Here is a 26984-nt window from a genome sequence, read left to right on the forward strand (position 1 = left end):
GCACATTTTCTTTGCAGCCATAGTCAAGCCATAGATACTGTGGTTTCTGGAACCAATTCAAGGTCAGTCTTTGTGGTGTGTGAAAGTACCATCCAGGCCTCAAACCAGTTCCAGGATTACCAGTGTAATTATTCGCACACCAAAACCGCTTCCTTCTACGCAGGTTTTTAACTGACCTAAGTGGTCAGTATAGATGTGCCCAAAGGAAGTTTTGTCTCCCTTGCTGCCTGTAAGCAATCCTCTGTAATAGAGTTTTCCAAAATATATGTCAGGACACATTAATGTGTCAGTTGATGTGTGTAGGTTTGTTGTATGAACGTAATGAAAAACTTCTTAGTCTATGTGAATAAGCAAATCATACATTTTATATGTGTGTGCATGTATGAGTGTGTATGCACACACACACGAACACACACACACAAACATGAAAGGCTTTCATGAGATATGTTGTATCACCATACATTTTCTTATTGTAGTTTATGTATGTGTCGCTATCTTATTACAGGTTGATTTTACTAGCAAACCTCTGGATTGCCAGTAAAACTGAATTACTGTGTCGTGAAATGATGCATGTCTAAAATGTGTCACTAGCCTGAAATGTTTTGAAAGCTCTGTTCTATAGAATGGTTAAAATCTTAGTCTTTAAGGGAGCATTTCAGGACATAAAGCGTTATCAGAAAGCATATTTTTATTTTAAGTTGTAACGCAAATGCACACCACTCCTTTCTCCCTCAATAATCTTGTGTGTGTCTTTGTTTTTATGTATGCATGAACTGGATATGTTTTTTTTTGGGGGGGGGGGAGAAGTAGAATAGATGCTGATAGATGGAAGAAGAGGAGTTTCAAATAATTCACCTTTAATTAATGGAAATGTTCATGCCACAGTGGTTCTCATAATCACATGTCATGAGGTTATGCCACCACTGTCACGGTGGCTCTTACTACTAATATGTGCAAGAGACACTCCTAATGGAGTCATTCTCCTATCACCAAATGATCACAGGGAATGGGTTATTTGAGGAAAGTGATAGGGCTAGAAGAGATCGATACCTCCCCAAATTTGTACTATAGGGTTTGCACTACAGATCCTGCACTCTTACTTGCAAGTTAAAAAGACAGCTTTCAGCTGCAAGCTATACATTTCATGGATGCAGTTAAGATCTGAGGAAAGAGAAAGTATGCCGTAATCTATTTCTTCATCACAGATTACTACAGCCACAAACTGACTTTTTCCTTATTGCATCTTCCTAACAAGTTATCACAAGAATGACGTTATTATTACAGATAATATATATGGAAATGGGGTGGTGATTTTTTAAAAAGCCAGTCCCGTGTTGTCAAAGGCTTGCATGGCTGGAATCACTGGATTGTTGTGAGTTTTCCGGGCTGTATGGCCATGTTCCAGAAGCATTCTCTTCCGACATTTTGCCTGCATCTATTACTGCCTGGGGGAATCCTTTGTTGGGAGGTGATTAGTTGGCCCTGATTGTTTCTTGTCTGTGATGCCACTGTGAGCCTTCACAGAGAAGCCATTGAAATCCACAAGCATGTGGACAATTTCAACAGAAAGGAAGAACCATGAAAATGAACAAAATCTGGCTACCAGTATTAAAAAAAACTCTAAAATCATACCAGTAAATAAAAAATAACACTCAAAACAGGGGAATTCCAGACAAGAAACAATCAGGGCCAGCTAATCCTCTCTCAACAAAGGATTCGCCCAGGTAGTAAGAAGACAGACCTTGAAACTTCTAGGCCATTAAATGCTAATCAAGGTGGCCAGTTGAAACATTCACACCTACCTCAAACAGACAAGAGATCTTTCTCCCACCCTGGGCATTCCACAGATATATAAATCCCATTTTCCTAGTTTCCAACAGACCTCACCACCTCTGAGGATGCTTGCCATTGATGCAGGCAAAACATCAGGAACATAAACACAAAATTTTGTGTGTGGGGGGGCGGGGGGGTCTGAAACCTGCCTCCTAGCTCACGCTGAAGCAAAGAGCACAGCAGGGGGCAGATCAGCCTTCCATAGCCTGCAGCTCCTCCCCTGTCAACCACCTCCACCAAGTCTGGCCTCCTTAATGAGAGCATTCAACACCCCCTCCCCCCAACTTGGTTGCTTTGCTACATCCGCTATTGCTGCAAGTAATGACAGTGTGAATAAATTGTCAATATTTGCTTGAGATAGTGCTTGCAGTTCTGGAGGGACTCTTAATTTTTTGCATCTCATAGACTTAGCTTGGGGATTTGGTTAACCAGTTAAAATTCATGAGTAAACCAGGGGGTTTTTTAACCTGAAAAATGGGGGGGGGGAGTGAACCCCTAACCACCCCCCCCCCCGGCTACAGGCCTGAAGCCATGTATTGCCAAGAATAAGCAAAGTTTGGTATGCCAAAATAGTTAGTGAGAAAGAACAAACAAGCCAGAAAAGGCTGCAACAGTTTGATTTTGCCCAAGCCTACAGGGAAAAGCAAGATTGTCCCTTCCTCTCTTTTAGCTGAGTTAAATGAGTGTAAACTAAATCTATAATTTGAACTCATCCTAAAACAATTGAAGTAAGGCAGGACAAAGGGGCAACATGGGAGGGAGAAACTGGGACATTTTTAATTTAAATGTTTTATTTATTTGTGTTTTTATCTGGATAGTTATATTTTACTATGCTTTTATTTTAATTGTGTTTTTGCTTTAATTGATTTTTTTTTTTGTATTTATGTCTTGTGGGCATTTTGTCCCATATGTAAGCCGCCTCAAGTCCCCTCATGTGATGGCGGCAGGGTATAAGAATAAAGTTGTTATTATTGTTGTTGTTGTTGCTGCTGCTGCTGCTACTACTACTACTACTACTACTAAAGGTTCTGAAAAGTTAAGATGATAAAGTATTGATCAAGACTGTGGAATTGGGACAGTTGCAAATGTGAGACTATTTATTATGTTATTTTCTCAATACATTGCTAGAGCCTGGGAAAGCTATTCTTTAGACAACTCCCATTGCTGAGTAAATCCCAGGTTGGTGATTCTGGGAATTGTAATCCAAAGGGTAACTCTCCCACGCTCATCCTCGCTGTAAAAACACCTCTAGGCTAAATCTTCCAGCTAAAGTTTGGTACAGTGCATGTTCACAATAAACTTCTAGTCCGCTTTGAGTGCTTTATTTAAATCTGGAAATGCTTTTAATCTGTCATTTAGAGGGAGCAGTTCCAGCTTCTTTGGTTTTAACCCCAGTGTGCATTTTTCTAAGTGCTTTATAATCCAAATGTTCACCACTCACTAGTCACTTTGCTCTCCTAAAATACCATTATAAACATAATGCATCATATTCATTAATATATACTGTTTGTGTACATATCAAAATCATCAGATTGAAGATGAGTTTTTATTTTATTTTGTTGTAGCTAATTTTTAAGAGCTCATCTTGTAACTGAAATGCATAAAAACATTAGCATCTCCCTTTATGCCTTCTTTTTTAACCAGAAGAGCAATAATTTACTAGTACTATAGGAATTCCAACCTGTGTGTTTAAGATGACATCCAGTTCTGACCCAATAATAGAATAATAAATTGTTGGAGCATGCAAGGAATTAGTGAGCATTTGTGTGTATCACCTGTAAAATAAGATGCATGACGCTGATTGGTTAGCAATGTCCGGGGTGATGGCTGAGCCTAGGACTTTTGGATACTATTACATTTTTGTTCAGGCTTCAGCTATGCACATGCAGAGAGAAGTTGAAAGAAGCAGAGAGAGAGAGAGACTGATTTGCTTCTTGGCTGCTAAAAGGAGGTCTCTCATATGTACACAGAAAGGACAATTTTAAATTTCTCATAAAAGGACATTATGTGAGTTGGTGCAACTAATCATATTGTACATATGTTGTTCCAAAGTAAGAAGAGTAAATGACTTGTTCTTTACTGTTGATCTGTGTGGTATTTTTTTTTTCTGGCAAGGCAGTGTGTGGGCTGATCAAGCATGAACTACACATGGTTTATTTTACATTACACCACATAAATGAGTAACTGGCTAATGGTAAAAAGGAAAACAAAATGTAGGAAATGCCCTGAGTGTTCTGGTGGACTAATACTGCAGGACATTAGTGCCTTCAAAGCATGCACTTTCATCTGCCAAGCCTAGTAAGGCTGGTCCTGAGGTGCTTAGGCCAAATGTACCCTCCAAAGGCTCCTTTTGTGTCCATCTGTCTCCCTTCTTCCCATGTTTCACTCCAGTGTTCATCAAAACTGCCATGGTTTTTATATCTGTTAAGTTGTAACAAACAGTACGTAGTTACATAGTTTTATGTATTGAAAGTGCTTACTTGAGTGTTTTGTCTCTTTCTTGAATAAAACATACTTTTAAAATAATCACAGATTGCCTTTTGAGGTGTCATTCATGATGATCTTCTACTTCACTGGAGTGAATGGAACTTGCAGAGAGCCTGGCTTAACTGGACTTAGCTTACTCACACCCAAAAGTACACAGCAGAACTTTCTCACCTTTATCTTACATGGTTGTGTTGACATTACACAGTTTTCCTTTCGCTGAATTAATATGTATAGAGGGTGTGATCTTTACCACCTATAAATAGACATGTTGGTTTAATGCTTACCATCCTTGTCAGAAGAAAACCACAAAAGCATGTTCATTATACCGACTGAGAAACGTCTAGTGCATTTCAACAAATCACAAGGTGAGTTCTTTCAATACAGTTTTCTATGTAGTGATGTACCAGGAAAAGATTTCCAAGCGCATTTTTGTATTGTGGCTTATGATTTACTTATCAGACCAGCAGTCAGAAAGAAAGAAAGAAAGAAAGAAAGAAAGAAAGAAAGAAAGAAAGAAAGAAAGAAAATAATAATAATAATAATAATAATAATAATAGGAAAAGTTGATAAGGAGAAGACATGGTTATGGCTCACGAATGGAACACTGAAGAAGGAGACAGAAGGCCTGATTCTTGCAGCCCAGAAGCAAGCCATCAGAACAAATACAATTAAGGCCAGGATGGAAAAATCAACTGATGACCCAAAATGCAGACTGTGCAAAGAAGCTGATGAAACCATGGATCATATCCTCAGTTGTTGCAAGAAAATCACACAGATGGTCTACAAACAAAGGCACAACTCTGTGGCCCAAATGATTCACTGGAACTTATGTCACAAGTACCACCTGCCAGCAGTAAAGAATTGGTGGGATCATAAACCCACAAAGGTAGTAGAAAATGAACATGCAAAAATACTGTGGGACTTTTGAATCCAGACTGACAAAGTTTTTGGAACACAATATGCCAGACATCACAATTGTGGAAAAGAAAAAAAGTTTGGATTTTTGATGTCACCATACCAGGTGACAGTCGAATTGAGGAAAAACAACAACAAAAAACTCAGCCATTATCAGGACCTCAAAATCGAACTGCAAAGGCTCTGGCATAAACCAGTACAGGTGGTCCCAGTGGTCATCAGCACACTGGATGCCATGCCAAAAGATATCAATTGGCATTTGGAAACAATAAACATTTACAAAATCATGATCTGTCAACTGCAAAAGGCCACCTTATTTGCATCTGCACGCATCATTCGAAAATATATCACACAGTCCTAGACGCTCGGGAAGTGTTTGACTTGTGATTTTGTGATACAAAATCCAGCATATAGATCTTGTTTGCTGTGTCATACTGTGTTTTGTGTCAATAATAATAATAATAATAATAATAATAATAATAATAATAGGGGGTTGGACTGGATGACCCACGAGGCCTCTTCCAACTCTATGATTTATGATTCTATAATAATAACTTTATTTTTGTACCCCACCTCCATCTCCCTGAAGGGACTTGGGGCAGCTTACATAGGGACAAGCCCGATCAACATAGTTAAAATAGCACATTAAAATAAAATAAAAAAACACCAAAACAGCAACATAAAGCAAAATAAAATAAAAACAAACAAAACATGAGCATTACACAATATAAAAACAACCATCACAAACAACCGGTAGTCTGAAATTGCAAAACAGTCCTAAGGTTGGGGGGGGGGGGGGGGGGAGAGAGAGAGAGAAATAGTTGTAGAGAAAGGCCTGATTGATAGTGCAAGTACCAGTTATCATGATTGGGGATAAAGAGCAAAATGAGGTGAAAAACTATATTTCTGGCCAGAGGACAGTAGAAAAGTGCAGGAATTGAATTTTGGGTCATTGCTGGAGGCCAAAATCTTCTGGGGAACCATCTTATCAAAAACACAGTAAAAACAATGTTTAATATTCTACCACTATAAGCATGTTTGGATAGAACTGAAAAAAACAGTGCTAATAACTCTACCTAACATGTTCCAGCTCCAGCAAAGGATCACCGCCTTGTCGGGGCGCTGGAGCTTGAGCGAAACCGTGAAGGGCCACCCAAGACGGGACGGTTGTGGCAGAGAGGTCAGACCAAGCGTGATCCCTGGGGAAGGCAATGGCAAACCACTCCAGTATCCTTGCCAAGAAAACTAAATGGACCAGTACAACCAGAGATATGTCGGTATGCCATTGGAAGATGGGACTCCCAGGTCGGAAGATGGCCAAAATGCTACTGGGGAGGAGCAGAGGATAAGTTCAACTAGCCCCAGATGTGATGACGCAGCTAGCTCAAAGCCGAAAGGAAGGCTAGCGGCCGACGGTACTGGAGGCGAACGACGAATCCGATGCTCTAAAGATCAACACACCATAGGAACCTGGAATGTAAGATCTATGAGCCAGGGCAAATTGGATGTTGTTATTGGTGAGATGTCAAGACTAAAGATAGACATTCTGGGGGTCAGCGAACTGAAATGGACTGGAATGGGCCACTTCACATCAGATGACCACCAGATCTACTACTGCGGACAAGAGGAACATCGAAGAAATGGAGTAGCCTTCATAATTAATAAGAAATTCGCTAAAGCGGTGCTTGGATACAACCCAAAAAATGACAGAATGATCTCAATTCGAGTGCAAGGAAAGCCTTTCAACATCACAGTGATCCAAATATACGCCCCAACCACAGCTGCTGAAGAAGCAGAAGTAGATCAGTTCTATGAGGATCTGCAGGACCTACTGGATAATACACCAAAAAGAGACATTATTTTCATTACAGGAGACTGGAATGCCAAGGTGGGAAGTCAAATGACAACTGGGATCACAGGCAAGCATGGTCTGGGAGAACAAAATGAAGCGGGACACAGGCTGATAGAATTCTGCCAGGAAAACTCGCTGTGTATAACGAATACTCTCTTCCAACAACCTAAAAGACGGCTTTATACATGGACCTCACCAGATGGTCAACACCGAAATCAGATTGACTACATCCTTTGCAGCCAAAGGTGGCGGACATCCATCCAGTCGGTGAAAACAAGACCTGGGGCTGACTGTAGCTCAGATCACGAACTTCTTATTGCCCAATTTAGAATAAAACTAAAGAGATCAGGGAAAATACACAGACCAGTTAGATATGATCTCACTAACATTCCTAGCGAATATACAGTGGAAGTGAAGAACAGATTTGAAGGACTAGATTTAGTAAACAGAGTCCCAGAAGAACTATGGACAGAAGTCCGCGACATTGTTCAGGAGGCGGCAACAAAGTACGTTCCAAAGAAAAAGAAAACCAAGAAAGCAAAATGGTTGTCTGCTGAGACACTGGAAGTAGCCCAAGAAAGGAGGAAAGCAAAAGGAAACAGTGAAAAGGGGAGATATGCCCAGTTAAATGCGCAATTCCAGAGGTTAGCCAGAAGAGATAAGGAACTATTTTTAAATAAGCAATGCATGGAAGTGGAAGAAGACAACAGAATAGGAAGGACAAGAGACCTCTTCCAGAAAATTAGAAACATTGGAGGTAAATTTCAGGCAAAAATTGGTATGATAAGAAACAAAGATGGCAGGGACCTAACAGAAGCTGAAGAGATCAAGAGAAGGTGGCGAGACTATACAGAAGATCTGTATAGGAAGGATAATAATATCGAGGATAGCTTTGACGGTGTGGTGAATGAATTAGAACCAGACATCCTGAGGAGTGAGGTTGAATGGGCCTTAAGAAGCATTGCTAACAACAAGACAGCAGGAGATGATGGGATCCCAGCTGAACTGTTTAAAATCTTAAAAGATGATGCTGTCAAGGTGATGCATGCCATTTGCCAGCAAATATGGAAAACACAAGAATGGCCATCAGACTGGGAAAAATCAACTTATATCCCCATACCAAAAAAGGGAAATGTGAAAGACTGCTCCAACTTCCGTACAGTGGCCCTTATTTCTCATGCCAGTAAGGTAATGCTCAAGATCCTGCAAGGAAGACTCCAGCAATACATGGAGCGAGAGTTGCCAGATGTTCAAGCTGGGTTTAGAAAAGGCAGAGGAACGAGAGACCAGATTGCCAATATCCGCTGGATAATGGAGAAAGGCAGGGAGTTTCAGAAAAACATCTACTTCTGCTTCATTGACTACTCTAAAGCCTTTGACTGTGTGGATCATAATAAATTGTGGCAAGTTCTTGGTGAGATGGGCATACCAAGCCACCTTGTCTCTCTCCTGAGGAATCTGTACAAGGACCAAGTAGCAACAGTCAGGACTGACCACGGAACAACAGACTGGTTCAAGATTGGGAAAGGCGTACGGCAAGGCTGCATCCTCTCACCCAACCTTTTTAACTTGTATGCAGAACACATCATGCGATGTGCGGGGCTGGATGAATGCAAAGCTGGGGTGAAAATTGCTGGAAGAAACATTAACAACCTCAGATATGCAGATGACACCACTCTGATGGCCGAGAGCGAGGAGGAGCTGAGGAGCCTTCTAATCAAGGTGAAAGAAGAAAGCGCAAAAGCCGGGTTGCAGCTAAACGTCAAAAAAACCAAGATTATGGCAACAAGAATGATTGACAACTGGAAAATAGAGGGAGAAACCGTGGAGGCCGTGACAGACTTTGTATTTCTAGGTGCAAAGATTACTGCAGATGCAGACTGTGGCCAGGAAATCAGAAGACGCTTACTTCTTGGGAGGAGAGCAATGTCCAGTCTCGATAAAATAGTTAAGAGTAGAGACATCAGACTGGCAACAAAGATCCGCCTAGTCAAAGCCATGGTATTCCCTGTAGTAACCTACGGATGTGAGAGCTGGACCTTAGGGAAGGCTGAGCGAAGGAAGATCGATGCTTTTGAGCTGTGGTGTTGGAGGAAAGTGCTGAGAGTGCCTTGGACTGCGAGAAGATCCAACCAGTCCATCCTCCAGGAAATAAAGCCCGACTGCTCACTGGAGGGAAAGATACTAGAGACAAAGTTGAAGTACTTTGGCCACATCATGAGGAGGCAGGAAAGCCTAGAGAAGACAATTATGCTGGGGAAAGTGGAAGGCAAAAGGAAGAGGGGCCGACCAAGGGCAAGATGGATGGATGGCATCCTTGAAGTGACTGGACTGACCTTGAGGGAGCTGGGGGTGGTAACGGCCGACAGGGAGCTCTGGCGTAGGCTGGTCCATGAGGTCACGAAGAGTCGGAGACGACTGAACGAATGAACAACAACAACAACAACATGTTCCAGTTCTTGTTTTGCAGTAATTTCCCCAAGGGATATTTTGTGAAATGTATGTTAACAGCCCTTTTAGACAGACACGCACAAACTACTGAGCTGATTAACAGCCCAAACAGAAAGCATTTTTGTAAAAGCAGCATATCAATTATTTCCATTCAAGTGAGATAGGTAAAGATCTGCAAACGAAAAGGGCAGATTCAAATTCAGTTACATTAAATGCTAGCACTTCCAAAAAAATCACATAAAAGAGGGATATTTCTGCTTCCAAACTAACTTTGAGGGATGTTTCCACAACTTCTGTTCCTACCCTTCTGGGAATGGGGCGAGATGTACTGTTTCCTTCCTATCTCACACGAGTGCTAAGAGCAGCTTCAGAAGCAAACAGAAAGCAATAGGAAGTGGTCAAAGTAACATTGCTTCAAACCTTTCCTCTGCTGAGGACATCTGATTTGTTAGGTGGTTCCTGTTTCCAGCAAATTTTCTTCTCCAATCTATCTTTAGTGTTATAGTGATAGTGTGTTGGTGTCATTGCTCTTTAAAAAAACAAGTTCAGAGGAAAATATTGCACATCAAACCATAAAAACACTCCAGTGAATCTTGTCCCAGTTTTAAAAGAAAGGTATTATGGAAAAGGCTCGGGTAGAAATCTAATAAATCATCACAAGCACCCCTGAACCAAAATCTGGAAGGAATGGATGTGGAGATGACAACAATGGGCTTCTTTAGGCCAATCTGAAAGAGTCCAAAGTAGGCCCTTGGCATAGGCTGGCACTCCAAGACCCCCGTGAATCAACGGGCTCTGAAGTCATGTTATTTATTTAAAATGCCATGGGAAAATAATGTCCCATATACAAAATAGGAGACCCCGGTGGCGCAGCAGGTTAAACCATTGAGCTGCTGAACTTGCTGACTGAAAGGTTGGCAGTTTGAATCCAGGGAATGAGATGAGCTCCCGCTGTTAGCCCTAGCTTCCACCAACTTGGCAGTTCAAGTAGATCAATAGGTACTGCTTCTGTGGGAAGGTAACGGTGCTCCATGCAGTCATACTGGCCACATGACCTTGGAGGCGCCTATGGACACTGGCTTTTTGGCTTAGAAATGGAGATGAGCACAACCCCACAGAATTGGACATGACTAGACTTTATCTTTGCCTTTTATATAAAATGGCAAATATAGAAGTTTGCTTTCTGAGGTTTTGAAAGTATTTTCAAGCTGTGGATGTCTGAATCTGTGGATACAGAATCTGTGGATATGGAGGCTCAACCATACATGGATAAACTGATTTAAGGTATGATCCTGTGGACCCCTTTGAGACCCACTACCAGGTACTGTGCAACATTCAAGAATGAAATCCTAGGATGCGGCTGGGGGTTGGCGTGGTTTAAAAGCAACTTGTGATACTTGTTTTAAAGCACATTAAAATTCAACCTTGTGAACATTTTCCTGCTCCCACAGCAAACACTGCTGTTCACTAACCTAGGGAAATTCAGTGGCTAGAGACAAATAGCAACTGCTGATACAGCCTTTCATGGATGAGTGCTTTGGGAGCATGTGACTGACTTTTCTAGGGAAATCACCTTCAGATTCATCAATGCATATCTTCTATTCAGGAAGCTATGAGAATTTTTCACTGCTCTGGTGAAACCTCTGACTCCATAGTGTACAAATAAATTAACTGTGGCCGTCTCTGTGTGTGTGTCCCTCCCTCCCTCCCTTCCTCTCTCTCTCTCTCTCTTTCATTCTTTTTTTTCTAGAAATTCACATCCTGTACTGCATAACTTGCAGAAATTGACTGGCCAAGCCCAAGCCCAAGCTAATACCCTATATTAATGGCATGTTCGAAACTCAGCATAAATTCAGAGACCTAGGGCATACATACCTTAAATAAATAATTCCCATTTTATTCCAAAATGCCATTATTTACAATCGAAATCACATTGTTTGGAAACCTACTGTGAGATTATATTATGAGGTTGGATCACTAATCTGCTTTCACCTGTTTCCAGTCCATTCTTCTGATTCAGCAAACAGCATTTTTGTTTGTTTTGTTTGATTCTATGCCTGCTTCTCTACTCCAATGTTTTAGGTGTCATTACACACCTAATTCGGGATTTTTCCCCATACAGTAATTGTGCTGTATTTTAGTATATATAGTCTAGTTCTCATTTCCTAAAGCAGTTCTTCTTTTGTAAGTAAATCTCATTATTCCATATTCAAAGTCTTTGTTTTCTTCTTCTTTCTTATCTTCTTCTGAAGAGAGGGTTAAATATTTTCACACTTGTATACAGTTTTTGCAACTTTTATTGTAGCATTGTAAATAAACCATTCTGCATGCAACTGCATCTAAGAGTGTATTATATAAATAGTGATACATTTATTCTATGTGTGTGTTTGTATTTTTAGTTGTTGCATTCTTTGAACTGGAGTTAGTGGAACATGTTCTTGCATTTATCGGAATGCCACTATCATTAAACACTCACATATTTCCAAAATGCTCCCTAGTTTGTTCCCATTATTTGCACCTCAGTTCCTCAACACTCTGAGCTATGCCAGTTGGCAACAAGAAACCCAGAGGTTCTGGTTTTATATATGCTGGCTTTGGCATTCTCCCTTTCCATAGTTCTATGGATGTTGACCGAGAAATCCACCCTTTTCGCTGCGTTTCACTGTTGTCCTGCTGCTTCCTCCTGGGGTATCTTTCTATGGAAACAGCTACAGGTAAGCCTTTTCGCCATGTATTCTCTGCTTCTTTTTTCCTCTTGCTTGCTGTCTGCTTCTGATTTGCCTGAAGGGGAGAAAATGGAAGAAATCTTAACATGGGGAGTGAATCCTGGACATGTACCAATGCCACCCAATCCTTTGAGGTGACATTTCATTGGTATGATCACTGTCTGTACAGTGAATGTTTCAATGATTCCCTATGTGTCAAACTCAAGACCCATGACCTAAATACAGCCCACCATGTCATTTTAGGTGGCCCTCTAGATGCTGGACTACAGTGCCAGTGTTCCTCATAATTAGATATAATGACTAGATTTGATGGGAGTTGTGATACAGTAAAATCTGGGAGGCTGCAGTTGGTTCTGTTTAGTCAGGATAGCGGAGCTTGCATTTAGATACATGGCTTGTGGATATGATGTCAGTCTAAAATCTCTTTAACCTTTCCCTATCCTCAGAGCCACAAGTGTTGTTGTGTTGCAATGCCCATTATTCCCAGATGATAGATGGATAGATAGATGGATGGATAGATCACTGCTCTAGGTACTCCAGCATGATGTTATGGTCAATGTCTGCCAGAAGCTGAACACAGAGTTGCCATGGAGGAGATAGAGATTCCTAGAGAGAACATTTTTATCAAATCCATGAATAACCAAATCTGCAAAAGTCGAACCCACAAATGTAGAGGGCTGACTGTTGTTCTCTCCTAAATCGAGCACTTCATCTATGTACCTCCCACAGGTGTGAAAATACAAATGAGTAACCTGAATATTCTCCATCCCTCTATTGCCCATCCAGAAAAGATTTCTTTACTGGACATTAAACTTTAATTAAAATTTCAAAATTGAATCAGTTTGAAATTGGGTTATGAAATCTACTCAGTGGAGAGTTCTGTTATATTAAAACTTACCTCCTTCTGCCACAGCTTGCTTAATGTTTCTTCAATGCGTTCCATGAGGGCAGTGTGTGCACCTCGTTGGCTTTTGAACCTCTGAAGATGAAATCATTAAAAGAACATGAGAGAACTGCTGAATACTTCTGCTTCCAAACAGACACTCATAACTGAATGGGAATTCACAGAAACCAAGTCACTTAAAGACATTTACTCTACAGTCTACACTCAGATCTTCTAAGAGAAGCCGACTCTATCTCTGAGCAAAACTGGTAAAAACTGTACTGGAAAAATGCATCCACATTATAAACTGAAGACTGTCCATAGTAGTAGTCATAGGGACCCACATATAGTGATATATTATGAATGTATTGGATAAAATAAGATGAATGTAATGTAATAAGATTGCTGTAATTTTTTCATGTAACTTTCTGTGAATCACTGTGAATCTGGCTTAAAGCAAACACACACACACATATAGTTTCGGTGATATTTTATGATATATTATTACGATCATTCACATGTTTAGCAGAATTCTAATCTCACCTACACCAAAATCCAGTTCACAATAAACTTTGCTTGATTAACCTTTTTAAACACTTATTCCTGATTATCATCTTCTGTGTCTCAGGGGGAAAGCCTTAGCTTTGGACACAAAAGCCCCCAGTTTTTGGAACAGCTGGGGTGAAGGGATCTGTCACACTGTTTTCTTGTGGTGGATAACAAGTTCCAAGCAATGGCTATGGAAATGACATGAATAATAATCCATCAGACCTAGAAGGTATCATGTTGTGGAAAGCTGGTATAGACAATAATGCAAACTACCTAGCCTGACATTCATCACAATTTACTCTCTGCAAGTAAATCTGTTGGCTGAAACCCTGCCCACTCAGATGTAATGAGCCCCAATTTGTGCAGCAGGCATAACTACTCACATGGTAGCTGCTGGTGATGACTACTGTGTTGACCTCAATGACTTTGATTTTTGGTATAATTCCATTGGCAAAGCACAAAGCAAGATACGGCCTGTGTCAATTGGAAATAGCTCAGCATGCTATAAAGCCCTATCATCTTTCTCTTGGTTGAAAGCCACTTGATAATTTTGTCTAAAGTAAAACCACAACTTTAAAAAGATTTCGACAATTGTTGACAGCATTCACAGTAGTTGATCCCATGAGCCTACTCTAGTTAGGACCAGCAATTGGATTCAGGCTCATAGCCCTAGTTAACCATCCTTAACAGAGTGTAAAGAAGTAAACATGGTGAGAGAGGAAAATGAATCTAGTGTGCTAGATCTAATGATGTGTATTACATATTTATGCATTTCTGTGAAGTAAAATGCAAAAAGAGAATTAGACAATAGTCGTGTTAGAGTTGTGACAGCTTTGAGGCTGGGTGTCTATTTTTTCCTTCTTGAAGTGTAGTTTCTTGTTTTGTAATATCTGTTGTTCCATCACATGAGCACTCATTCAAGTGAGAGAAATGCTTTAAGCAACAGGAAGTACCTTGCATGATCCTCTTTACAGTAGACTAATTAATTCATATTAATGGGAGGAGACATGATGACCATGTATAGATATGTGAAGGGAAGTCATAGGGAGGAGGGAGCAAGCTTGTTTTCTGCTGCCCTGGAGACTAGGGCATGGAACAATGGCTTCAAATTATAAGAAAGGAGATTCCACCTGAACATTAGGAAGAACTTCATGACTGTGAGAGCAGTTCAGAAGTGGAACTCTCTGCCCCAGAGTGCAGTGGAGGCACCTTATTTGGAGACTTTTGAACAGAGGCTAGATAGCCATTTGTCGGGGGTGCTTTGAATGCAGTTTTCCTGCTTCTTGTCAGGGGTTGGACTGGATGGCGCATGAAGTCTCTTCCAACTCTATGATTCTCTGATTCCATATTTGTTAAAATACATTTGGGCCCAACCATTGACAATAAAAATACCAGAAGACAAAGAAATCAGAAGTAGTAGGTTGAAAGTTGCAGTAAAAATGTAAACCCCCAGAAGAGAAAAAAGAGGAACAGTGCATATATTCCTTTATAAGTAATGTCTACGCCTACACTATTCTCTCACTATTTTCCATGTAGACGAGGCAGAAAATGTGCTAAAACTAATTTCTGTTTCAGAAAATTGATTTTGTGCATGCATGTGAATACATACTGCTTCAATTTTGCCTTCTATTATTGAATGGATACAAACATTTTTAAACACTCAACTTACTAAATAATGCCACACTATTTTGTGATCCACTACAATGTTTTTGTGATCCATTACAATATCTCTTTATAATAAATAAGGTGGAAAGATTTTATCAAACAGCAGGGAAATGCTTAATAGTAATAGACACAATACATTATAGGATGATATGGACTTCTATGGTTAAGATTAGATATCTTACTCTGTATGTATTAAAAGTCACACACAATCTCAACCATGTTAACGGACATGTTAACGGACAGTCAAGAACATTCTTCCACAATTACCACATTTGTGAACATGCATTTCCACCTTTCCTCCCCAAAGCTTAGAAGTAATATAACTATAGTAGTTTTCCTGTCCTAAAAGGTGAGGATAATTCAGAAGTAATGTAATTAGAAGGATTGAGGACGCTCCTCTAATGTAACAAGTAACATTTTCTAGCTATGCAAAAAGTTATGTTTAAAGGGCATTTTAAGGCATTTTAGAGACAGACTTATGAAACAGGTTTTTCAAATTGTATGCTTTTTCTATTTTACTTTCAGCTTATTCTTCCACGAAAATGCAACAAGAATGGGTGCAAAAAGTTACTTTTTCAAGTTGCATTGAATAACAATTAGATTCCTTTTCCAATACAGTAATTACTTTCACAAAATACCTTTCAAAGTTGTGCTCCTCGTGCATCATTAAATATCTCAGAATAATTTTTTAAAGGACTGAGCAATTACTCTGGCTTGGTTTCCAGAGCTGTCCCCGCCTTCTGAGATACCTTATTGAGGATGATTCATCACTGGAATCAGAAAACCCAAAGTTTCTTCTGATTCCAGGAAGCAATTAGATAGGTAAATCTCACCCTCTTTCTCCCAGTCTACACTATACTCATTGTGAAACATGCAATGTTTTGATGCCAGTGTCTTTCAACTGTGCAAAGCATTCTTGGAAGCTTTGCTGATGTAAACCAACACAGAGCTGCTTATTGCATCACGTTTGTGAAACAGTGTGCATTTTCCAAAGCATGCCATTGGCATCATATAACATCTCCTTTCAAATAAAACATTCAAAAGACACTTTGCAAATGATGGCATCTTAGATTAAAATCAGGAAAGTTCTCAATTTTGCAGATGCACTAAGTATTAGGGAAATTTGGCAAACTGAAATCCTCATTAAATTCACTCCAGACAAACTCAGAGAAGATGAAAAAGAAAACAAGAATATATGTTGTACTAACTGTGAAAGAAACTGTTTTGGCCGGCCAAGGTTCTTTTGTTAGAATCAACCTCGAATCCCACTTGAGTTCCACAGGCTTGTGGGTAATAAATTTTTCTCTTGATCTAGAAGGCCGCTTGTCTGTCAAAGGATGCAATCCATGGACTAAAGGGGTTAAATTAAAAACAAAAGGACAGACTGTGAAAAAATATCCATAAATCAATGTTTATTTGTACCTCGCCACCATCTCCCCAAAGAGACTCAGGGCAGCTCAAAGAAGCACTTCAGGTGCCACACAACAGATAACAATATATAAATGTAAATACAATGACATAAATCCAACCAACAGCACATAAAAATCTCACCAATAAAATTATAAAATTCCTTAAACACAGTATAACCTGCGGGTAAACCAGCTATCTGTCATAACAGTCAAAGTACAGGGCAGTACTATGAATGATTCATCACATTGACCATGAATTACTCAGGATCAAAGGCCTGTCTGAAGAGCCATGTTTTTAGACTCACCAGGAAGGCCTGAAGAGAGGGGGCTAACCTAATTTCTTTAGGGAGGATATTCCAGAGCCAGGGAGCCACCAATGAGAAGGCCCACTCTCTCGTTCCCACTAACCGTACTTGAGACAGTGGTGGGACCGAGAGAAGGGCCTCCCCAGCAGATCTTAATGCCCATGCCAGTTCGTGGAAGGAGATGCGGTCTCGAAGATAGATTGGACGTGAAGTGTTATAGGTAATCACCTGCACTTTGAATTGGGCCAGGAAACTTATCAGGATTATTGTCAATGGCCAGACAATTTAAAACAGGGGTCCTCAGAAATTTTAAGCAGAGCACTGGTTCACAGTCCCTCTGATTGTTGGGGGATTGGACAATAGTTTTAAAAAAAACATGAACTAGTTCCTATGGATACTGTTGTAGTGCAAAAACCATGAAAGAACAATACAATATTCAAAAGGAAAAACAATTTTAACGAACAAACTTACCAGTATTTCAATGGGAAGTATGGGCCTGCTTTTGACTGATGAGATAGCCAAATTAATTAGATTTGTTGTTGTTGTTGTTGAATGCCTTCATGCCATTTCAGTTTAGGGTGGGGGGCGGGTAAATGACATTGGAGGGCCGCATCTGGCCCATGAACCTTAGTTTGGGGACCCCTGATTTAAAAAGTTACTAGTCATAGTTGCTACACATTCCCCAACTCTTAAGATTTGGCTGGGACAAATCATCTCATTTTTCTGTCCCATTTTCTCTCTCCTCCCACCATCTCCATTTGTCCTCAGCTTCAATTGCTGCAAACCGAGTTAAAAGTACAAAAGTAATTTGTGCTCAGTTAACTCAAGAAGAGGAAGAGGGAAAGTCTTGCCCTTCCATTAGGCTCATGAAAAAAGCAAACTGCTGCAGCAGCTCCTAGCATGTGTGCTCTTTCTAATTAATAACTTTTGCCATTTAGACCACCTTCTAATATTGTCTGTCCACACATATCATAGTTTTCACCTGGAATATTGCATCCAATTCTGAGCAACACAATTCAAAAAGGATATTTACAAACTGGAACCTGTTAGTTCAATCAGGTTCACAATTATCTGTGACTTTCATTAACCACAATAGGTTCAGGAATATCTCTCTCACAGATACAGGTAATGTACTATACAATTTTCCCCAAAAGAACAACCTGTCACAGTTGAAGTACAAGCCCCTTTAGTTTTTCCTTGGAGTATTTCCATTCTAATATTTATTACCATAATAATGCAAGGTTCAAATTATAACATTTCTGTGACTTATATGGCGAACGGGAGCCCCCGGTGGTGCAGCAGGTTAAAGCACTGAGCTGCTGAACTTACTGACCAAAAGGTTGGCAGTTCGAATCCGTGGAACAGGGTGAGCTCCTGCTGTTAGGCCCAGCTTCTGCCAACCTAGCAGTTCAAAAGCATGCAAATGTGAGTAGATCAATAGGTGCCACTTCGGTGCTAAGGTAACGACACTCCATGCAGTCATGCTGGCCACATGATCTTGGAGATTTCCATGAACAACACTGGCTCTTCGGCTTAGAAATGGAGATGAGCACCACTCTCCAGAGGCAGACATGATTAGATTTCACGTCAAGGGTAAACCTTTACCTTTACTTATATGACAAATGTTATAACACCCTTTGTGAGTCAGGAAAAGCTTACTTATATACATCACTTGCTTGACTACTATCAGATCCTCTGAAGATGGCAGTTATAGATGCAGGTGAAATGTCAGGAGAGACATTTCTAGAACACAGTTATACAGCCTGGAAACCACACAACACCCCAGTGATTATGGCCATGAAAGCCTTCGATAATATAACTTACCTTCACTTAAACACTGTGATTTCAACTTTAGATTCAGAGGGTCTCTGGCATAACTTGTCACAAAATTTGGCACATGTTTTTCATACTGTAAAGGGGGGAAAGGGAGAGGGAACACATTGATTTGCTGGTCAACACTTTTGACATAGTTTGGTTTGTTGTCCCTTTCTTTGCCATCCATTCACACTTTTCTACCTTTAATCCATCTCAGTACAAATGGTACAGAAAGACAGAAATCATTTTTGTTATCTCACCATGCTTCTTGCTTGCTAGAAATTTTAAGTTTTTGTCATGGCATATTTTATTTATTCATTTTAACTAGGTGTGGTGATTATGTGTGTGTGTCCATGTGTTCAAGTCACCTGTTGACCGATGGTGACCTTTTAATAATAATAATAATAATAATAATAATAATAATAATAATAAATTTATTACAGTCAATGACCAGCATCAAAAAATGTACAAATGCCAGAATAGGCAAATATACATTTGGGTATTAAGAAACAATGTCAAAAGCCAAGTTAAAACCCAGTATTGAATAAGATATTTGGTAAAAACTGAAAACAAATATTAAAACTTTCTAAGACTTTGACAGCATCTTGCGTCAACAAGCTATTGCTGCTGCAGAGAAGCTAGCAACTTTAGCAGTAATTTTGGGGTATTGGCCAGCCAAACAATAATCAACATAAAACCTTACAGATCTCCCTGGTAAACTTTCTAAAATTGAATTTATAAAAATGTTTACAAAGGTCTTGGTAAAAAGAGCAGTACAATAAAACGTGCTCCACAGTTTCCATTGCCTCCGCCTCACAGGGACATAGGCGTTCATTGTACGGTACTTTGTTACTTTGTTATGGTGACCCTTTGAATGTCATAGGATTTTCTTAATCAAGTAGTATTTAGAGGTGATTTTGACAGTTCCTCCAAAATATAGCCTACAGGACCAGGTTTATGTTAGCAGTCCCACATCCAAGTACGAACCAGGGCTGATTTTTCTTAGCTTCCTGGATAAGCTGGGATCTTTAGGACTTTGAGTTCCATGTAGTTATACATCTGTGATTTTTTGCCTCCAAGGCACTTTGGGGTTTTCTTCATGGACAAAAGGCAAGACAGAACTGTCTGAATGCGAGCAAGCAAACGAATGAACAATATGTTCCCAGAAGAATTTCTTTCCTGCCACATCCAGTTCTTATTATTAAACTGCTCAGCTAGCAATGCAAACCAGCTTTATAAGCCTCTAAGACCTTCATACACAAAGACACACCACAGCTGGTTAATAATATACAGTCTCTTCCTTGTTTAAGGGTGAAACCAGTTATCTGATAAAACCAATACCTCTATATATAGAACTGCCAATCTCATCCTCTCAGTACTTTTTTTTAATTGGCCCAATTTAAGTGAGAGTAAAGGCTGTTACACAAAGAAGGCTTGTAACCCTTGAGTGGTGTTTTCATAGCTAATTAGATTACCTAATTTAATCTAATCCGTACATAAATCATAACAATATGTCTAAAGCAGGAAACCATGTAATTTTAAAATTTAAAAGGACAAGTGTTCCACTCAGAGGCATTGATCAGACAGATATTTATGTAACCTCAATATGGTGCAACCTTGTATTCTTTAAGACCATGTCCTGTACCCTCTGACATTTTACAGACGAAAATCAGGACATATGTGAATATATCACAATATAGATGGAAACATGTGCCTTTTTTGTAACCCTCCCTGAGTCCCCTGCGGGGTTGAGAAGGATGGGATATAAATGAAATAAGTAAGGTAAACGAAAGGTTTTCCCCTGACATTCAGTCTAGTCGTGTCTGACTCTGGGGGTTGATGCTCATCTCCATTTCTAAGCTGAAGAGCCGGCATTGTCCATAGACAACTCTAAGGTCATGTGGCCGGCATGACTGCATGTAGTGCTTTTACCTTCCTGCCAGAGCTGTACCTATTGATCTAACTCACATTTGCATGTTTTCGAACTGCTAGGTTGGCAGAAGCTGGGGTTAACAGTGAGAGCTCATGCTGCTCCCCAGATTCAAACCTTCGACCTTTCGATCAACAAGTTTAGCAGCTCAGCAGTTTAACCCACTGTGCCATCAGGGACTGCATACACACACACACACACACATGTAATGTATCTCAGCTTGGTTTTGTTCATGTTGAGTATTTGTAAGCCATCATCAAGCACTGTGATTTAATGAGGAAGAATATATCCAGCTACCAAAGGCTGCAGCAGTTTGCTTTTGCCTGAGGCTACAGAGGAAGGTAAGATTCTTTTCCCCCTTGATAAGTTAATTGAGTAAAACAATTTCACACTTTGAACTCAGTTTTGACTTAATTATGCTGAGAACAAAAAAGGGAAGTTAGGATGGGGAAATAGAAACAGATATTTTAAAAGTAGATGGAAAAGTAGGATGACCAGTGACCACGCATTATTGTAGATTCTCATATAGAAGTCTGGTTGCATACTTCAAGTCCACGACATGCGAGTATGAAGAAGAGCAAACCTGTTCTGTTGCACGCTGGGCCTGTAAATAGTTGTCTTTAAAACAGGACGTGCAACCTTTGCCCAACAGGAAGCCAGGGGGCCTAAAGAGGTTTCCACCACAAACAGTCTTTAGATGGTTTGAGAAGTACAACAAAGTCTTTTATTAATGAACAATCAAACAGAAACTTCTCTTGTCTTCAGTAAAGTTAAGTAAATGATTCCAAGCTTTTGGGCCACTGGTGAATTCCTAAACTTGCCCACGAAGGACAGGCAACTATCTTCAATAACTTCTTTAAAGGAAAATCCCTTTTTTAACTTCTCCCAGGCTGACTGAAACTTAAACCTAACTGATGTGGGCAGGGCACCACTACCGGGTTGAACCGCATCTCAGAGCACCGAGTGGACCTACCAGCAAGGCCTGTAGTCTCTTTAGCTGGAGTTCTTTGATCTTTAGGGCTGTTTCCCTGGAAAGTCTTTGGAGACTCTTTTCCTTTTGTTTCTGTTGGAATTTCTGTAACCCTGGAAATTCTTAAAGGTTGAAGCTTTTGTACAGGGGAAGCTTTACACACACCCTGTACATAGCTTTCCTTGCTGAGACTAACTAAAGAATGGCTCCCTTCCCTTCCCAATTGACCTGAGCAAGGGGGCGGGACCAAACTTAATGATGATGGACAGGCGGCTTGCCCTATAACTGCAACCAAAGAAGCCACCTATCTGCAGCGTCCCTGAAACTTAGGACTGCAAAGCAAACAAAATTAGAGCTCCTGGTACAGCTGTACCAGAACAAAACCACAGGCCACTTACTGCAATGCAGTCTGAGCCCTGACACATGCTCAATGGAGGACCTTCTTACAGTGACACCAGAGGCACTCCAACTGGCCAGCTTCTGGTCAAAGGACATTTAGTATAATGCCAAGTTTTTAACTTTGTTTGTGGTTTCTCTATACATTACAATTGTATTCTCAATTTGCTTCTGACACAATAAATAAATATAAAAGTATAGAAATTTATTCAAAATCCAGCCACAAACCCTGGATTGACTTATCCATGGGTCAGTTTAAGTACTATATCTCCACTGTTTTTTAAAGGAACCATTCTCTTCTTTAAATAGAATGATGTTTAGTTCATCCCAGGAGAACCTTAAAAAAGCCCCAATAATTTCTGGCCTTTTTTAATCCTTAGTTTGGGAAATGCCAGCAATGTTGGCAGATCTTTGGCACCTCCCCTCAAAAGAGAGCAAAGAAAGTGTCATGGGAAAGTCAAGGAAGTCAGTGCTTATTCTCTGTTTACCCAGGAGGATCCTCAACTTCTCCACGGATCATGTCAAAATCCATAATTTTGGCCCCTAAACCCTCTTGAGGTCGACATATTCACTAATGTATATGGTATTTGGGACTACTCCTTCCAAATGGGGACAGTTGAAGTCCACATTTTGAAGAAACACAAAGCTCTGTAGAATATATATATATATTTAAAAAACACTATTATCAACACCATCACTAGAGAAAATTGCTAACCTATTTGTTCTGCTTTGGAAACAACACCAAATACTTCAGACTATCGACAACCTAAGAGAAATTTAGACAAGGAAAATACAGCATAAGTTGAGATTGTTTGATAGACAGTATCTTCCCATATAAGTCTATTTGGCCCCTTCCTGATGTGTATTTTGAGTAAGATAAATATGAATGGGTTCCTGAATTAGTAAACTCAACAAAAAATAGCCCACCTATACAGAAAATAGAAAATAAATGAACTCAGCGAATAATTATGGAAACTTGTTATACTGTTCAAATTCATAGTAATCACAAACATATATTGAGTAAGAGACACACTAGTAAATTCTGGCCCCTTCCGCACAGCTGAATAAAACCCCACATTATCTGCCTTGAACTGGGATATATGGCAGTGTGGACTCAGATAACCCAGTTCAAAGAAGATATAGTGGGATTCTTTGCTTTGATAGTCTGGGTTATATGGCTGGGTGGAAGGGTCCTTTGTGACTGAATGAAGGGAAGCAATGCAATGCAGACAGAATGAACGAATTGGGCATAAACTGTAGTGTGTTCAGAAGATTGAGCAACACATTGATAAAAAGTCAAAATTCTCTACTCACCAACAGAGCATTAGTGATTGAATATGAATATTCCTATAGGCAACAAAACATGCCACATAACTAGCTTCACCAGTGATTCCCAAACTAGACCTCCAGGGCTTTTTTTGTACTTCAACTCCAAGAAGCCTCAGCTGCCTTGGACAATGAGCAGGGATTCTGGGAGCTGAAGTCTAAAATACCAAGAAGACCAGAGTTTGGGAAATACTGAGTGACATTATTAAATGCAACCCACAACACTGAATTAAATGAACAAATCTTGTGTCACAAGAGTGCCATCTCCTGGAGATAGTTAATTCTGCTTGATACTTTTTCATTTATACTTACAGTGAGGACCATGTTATGTAGCACCATTGCCTGAATTGTCCTCTCTTTAGATCAGTGGTTCTCAACCTGTGGGCCCCCAGGTGTTTTGGCCTACAACTCCCAGAAATCCCAGCCAGTTTACCAGATGTGAGGATTTCTGGGAGTTGAAGGCCAAAACAACCAGGGACCCACAGGTTGAGAACAAGAGCTTTAGATCCACCCAGAGGAAAAGTGTTCTTGCCATACATCAAGGGAACCACTGACTGCATAGGGAAGCTGATGACGAAACACAACATACAAACTATCTACAGGCCCACCAAGAAAATCCAACAAATGCTACGTTCAGCAAAGGACAAGAGGGATCATCTCACTTCTGCAGGAGTCTACCATATACCATGCAGCTGTGGACAAGTCTACATAGGGACCACCAAACACAGCGCCCAAACACGAATCAAGGAACATGAAAGGCACTGCAAACTACTTCAACCAGAGAAGTCAGCCATAGCAGAGCACCTGATGAACCAACCTGGACACAGCATTTTATTTGAGAACACAGAAATGCTGGACCACTCTAACAACCACCATGTCAGACTACACAGAGAAGCCATTGAAATCCACAAGCATGGACTATTTCAACAGAAAGGAGGAAACCATGAAAATGAACAAAATCTGGCTACCAGTATTAAAAAAAACTCTAAAATTAAAACAGCAGAGGGAAAACAATCAGGGACATCTAATCACCTCTCAACAAAAGATTGTTCCAGGCATGGACAGGCCATCAAATGCTAATCAAAGTGGTCAGTTGAAACATTCACACCTAGCTCCAGCAGGCAAGAGTTCTTTGAACCACCCTGGTCTTTCCACAGATATATAAACCCATTTTCCTAATTCCAACACACCTCACTACCTCTGAGGATGCTTGCCATAGATGCAGGCGAAACATCAGGAGAGAATGCCTCTAGAACATGGCCATATAGTCCAAAAAAACCTACAACAACCCAGTAATTCCGGCCATGAAAGTCTTCGACAATACAGTGCTTTAGATGTTTGTATCTCAGTTCACTGTTAACATTACCTGTCTATGCTCAAATGGTTTGGGATCTTTGTAGCTTGTGCTCTTATACTTCCCGCGCTTCACAAATGATAACTGGGCTTCATAGGGGCCCACATGTGGAAACCTTGTAATGATTTTTGGCTGCTCCTTCTGTTCCATGACCTGGTCAAACAACCTGGACCTTATACTAATCAGTTCATCTTGTACGGTGCTGGCTCTTGAATTCTGCTTCTTCATTTCTTTCGACGTTTCAAGGGGTTTCCTCATGAGGTTTGGAGCTATGTATAGTTTATAGCTAAAATCAGGAGGCTTCCTCGTCCAGCCTTCTTTTTCAGGAGTTTTGGGTTTCCGGCATGTGTGCACTTGATTCCGTGCTAAAGCTAACTCCAGGTTTGTGGTGAACTTTTCCTTTAAATTAAAAGTCCACTTGGATTGGTTCTTGTCATGGATATAAGGAAACATTCTGCATTTGTTTCTTTACACCTAAGGAAAGTAAAAGAAAAACATTGATTATTATATTTTATTCTTACACATCCATTACCATTGTCAACATCATTATCCTACATTTACTCCAAGTTGCTCACATTTATTTATTTATTTATTTATTGAGGGGACTCAAATGGTTTCCAACATAATAATGGCAAAATTCAATGCCATATATACACATGAAAACCAAAACATAATATCTAGATAATAACATATAACTAGAAATTAAAAACATAAACTATATTAAAACATAATGCATAAACAAGACATTAAAACATGGAATTAAAACATATTACTATAATTATAAATACTGTAAATAAATAAAATAAAGAAACATTAAAACCACATAATCCAAAATTGTAACCTGAAGCCATTCCAATTGTCAATTGCACATATTCCTTATTCAATTCTTGCGCTGCTCACTGAACAAAGTCTTGATCCCACAGTCATGTCTTTGCTCTCTTTCTGAAGGCCAAGAGGGAGGGCAATAATCTAATTTCACTGGGGAGGGAGTTCCACAGCGAGGGAGGTGGGATCCAGAGTAGGGCCTCCCCAGAAGATCTTACACTCTGATGGTTCATAGAGGGAAATCTGTTTGGACAAGTAAGCTGGGCCAGAACTGTTTAGGGCTTTATAGGCTAAAGCCAGCACTTTGAATTGTGCTCGGTAGCAGACTGGTAGCTAGTGAAGCTGATGTAACAGGGGGTTGTATGCTCCTTGTACACTGCCCCAGTGAGGAATCTGGCTTCCACCCGTTGGACCACCTGCAGCTTCCAAACAGTCTTCAAAGGCAACCCCACGTAGAGCACATTGCAGTACTCTATTTGAGATGTAACAAGACCATGGACCACTGTGGACCACATACATGGTTTTACCCTTCCTTCCTCACAAGCAGATTTTGAATTCATGGAATTAATTAATGAATATACACTTGAATTAATGCAACTTTGGTGGGGACAAGAGACAGGGCTTTCTCGATGGTGGCTCCCCGGCTTTGGAACTCCCTCCCACAGGAGATTAGAACTGCTCCCTCCCTCCTGACGTTCAGGAAGCTAACAAAGACTTGGCTCTGGAATGCGGCCTTTGATAACTGAGTCAACTTTGGTCCACATGGAAGGATAATGATTAACTGTGAATTATAACCATGAATGTTTTGACGACTTGGCTATGTAATTGTGATGATGACGATGTTGTATTGTAATATGTTTTTAATTGTGTAATGATAATACATTGTGTGGTTTGTATTTTTGTATATGAACACATGTTGTGAACCGGATCTCTTGGAGGTGAGAAGATCGGTATAGAAAACTTTTAAATAATAAAAAATAATAAAAACTTGACACCCTTTTAACTGCCATGTTGCAATGCTATGAAATCCTGGGAATTGTAGTTTGGTGGGGCAGCACTCTTTGGCAGAGAAATCTAAAGACTTTTTTTAAAACTACAATTTCCACAATTCCATAGCATTGAGCCATGACAGCTAAAGTAGTGTCAGACAGTGTAGATGCATCCTGGATAACTGAAGGTGTGAATTGAAGAAATAATGCAAGATAAGGAAGAGCTGATACAGAGATATGTTCTAGTCATAAAGGCACGAATGAAGAATAATGATTCATTTGGAATACAAACATTCCTCTGGAG

The 26984-nt window shown here is 40.0% G+C and overlaps 1 protein-coding gene across 1 annotated transcript; it reads right to left on the bottom strand.

Annotated features, from left to right (window-relative positions):
• Window positions 1-11862: 11862 nt before the first annotated feature.
• On the bottom strand, window positions 11863-25189 carry C6H7orf78 (chromosome 6 C7orf78 homolog). Its single transcript, XM_060783347.2, has 5 exons — window positions 24879-25189; window positions 18900-18984; window positions 16570-16712; window positions 13163-13243; window positions 11863-12319 (listed from the first exon to the last, which is right to left on the bottom strand). Exons 1-5 carry the CDS (start codon window positions 25122-25124, stop codon window positions 12047-12049), a joined length of 828 nt encoding a protein of 275 aa, XP_060639330.2. The 5' UTR covers window positions 25125-25189; the 3' UTR covers window positions 11863-12046.
• Between the last annotated feature and the right edge of the window lie 1795 nt (window positions 25190-26984).

This window comes from Anolis sagrei, chromosome 6, assembly GCF_037176765.1.
Source record: "Anolis sagrei isolate rAnoSag1 chromosome 6, rAnoSag1.mat, whole genome shotgun sequence".
NCBI classification, from domain to species: domain Eukaryota; kingdom Metazoa; phylum Chordata; class Lepidosauria; order Squamata; family Dactyloidae; genus Anolis; species Anolis sagrei.

Excerpts from the sequence above, each read along its gene's own strand:
- C6H7orf78 (XM_060783347.2), bottom strand. The coding sequence starts at position 25,124 with ATGAGGAAACCCCTTGAAACGTCGAAAGAAATGAAGAAGCAGAATTCA. Across the intron at positions 16,713-18,899 it reads ATCACAGTGTTTAAGTGAAG|TCCATGGATTGCATCCTTTG; the intron begins GTAAGTTATATT and ends TAACCCCTTTAG. Across the intron at positions 13,244-16,569 it reads CCAAAACAGTTTCTTTCACA|AGGTTCAAAAGCCAACGAGG; the intron begins GTTAGTACAACA and ends TTTCATCTTCAG.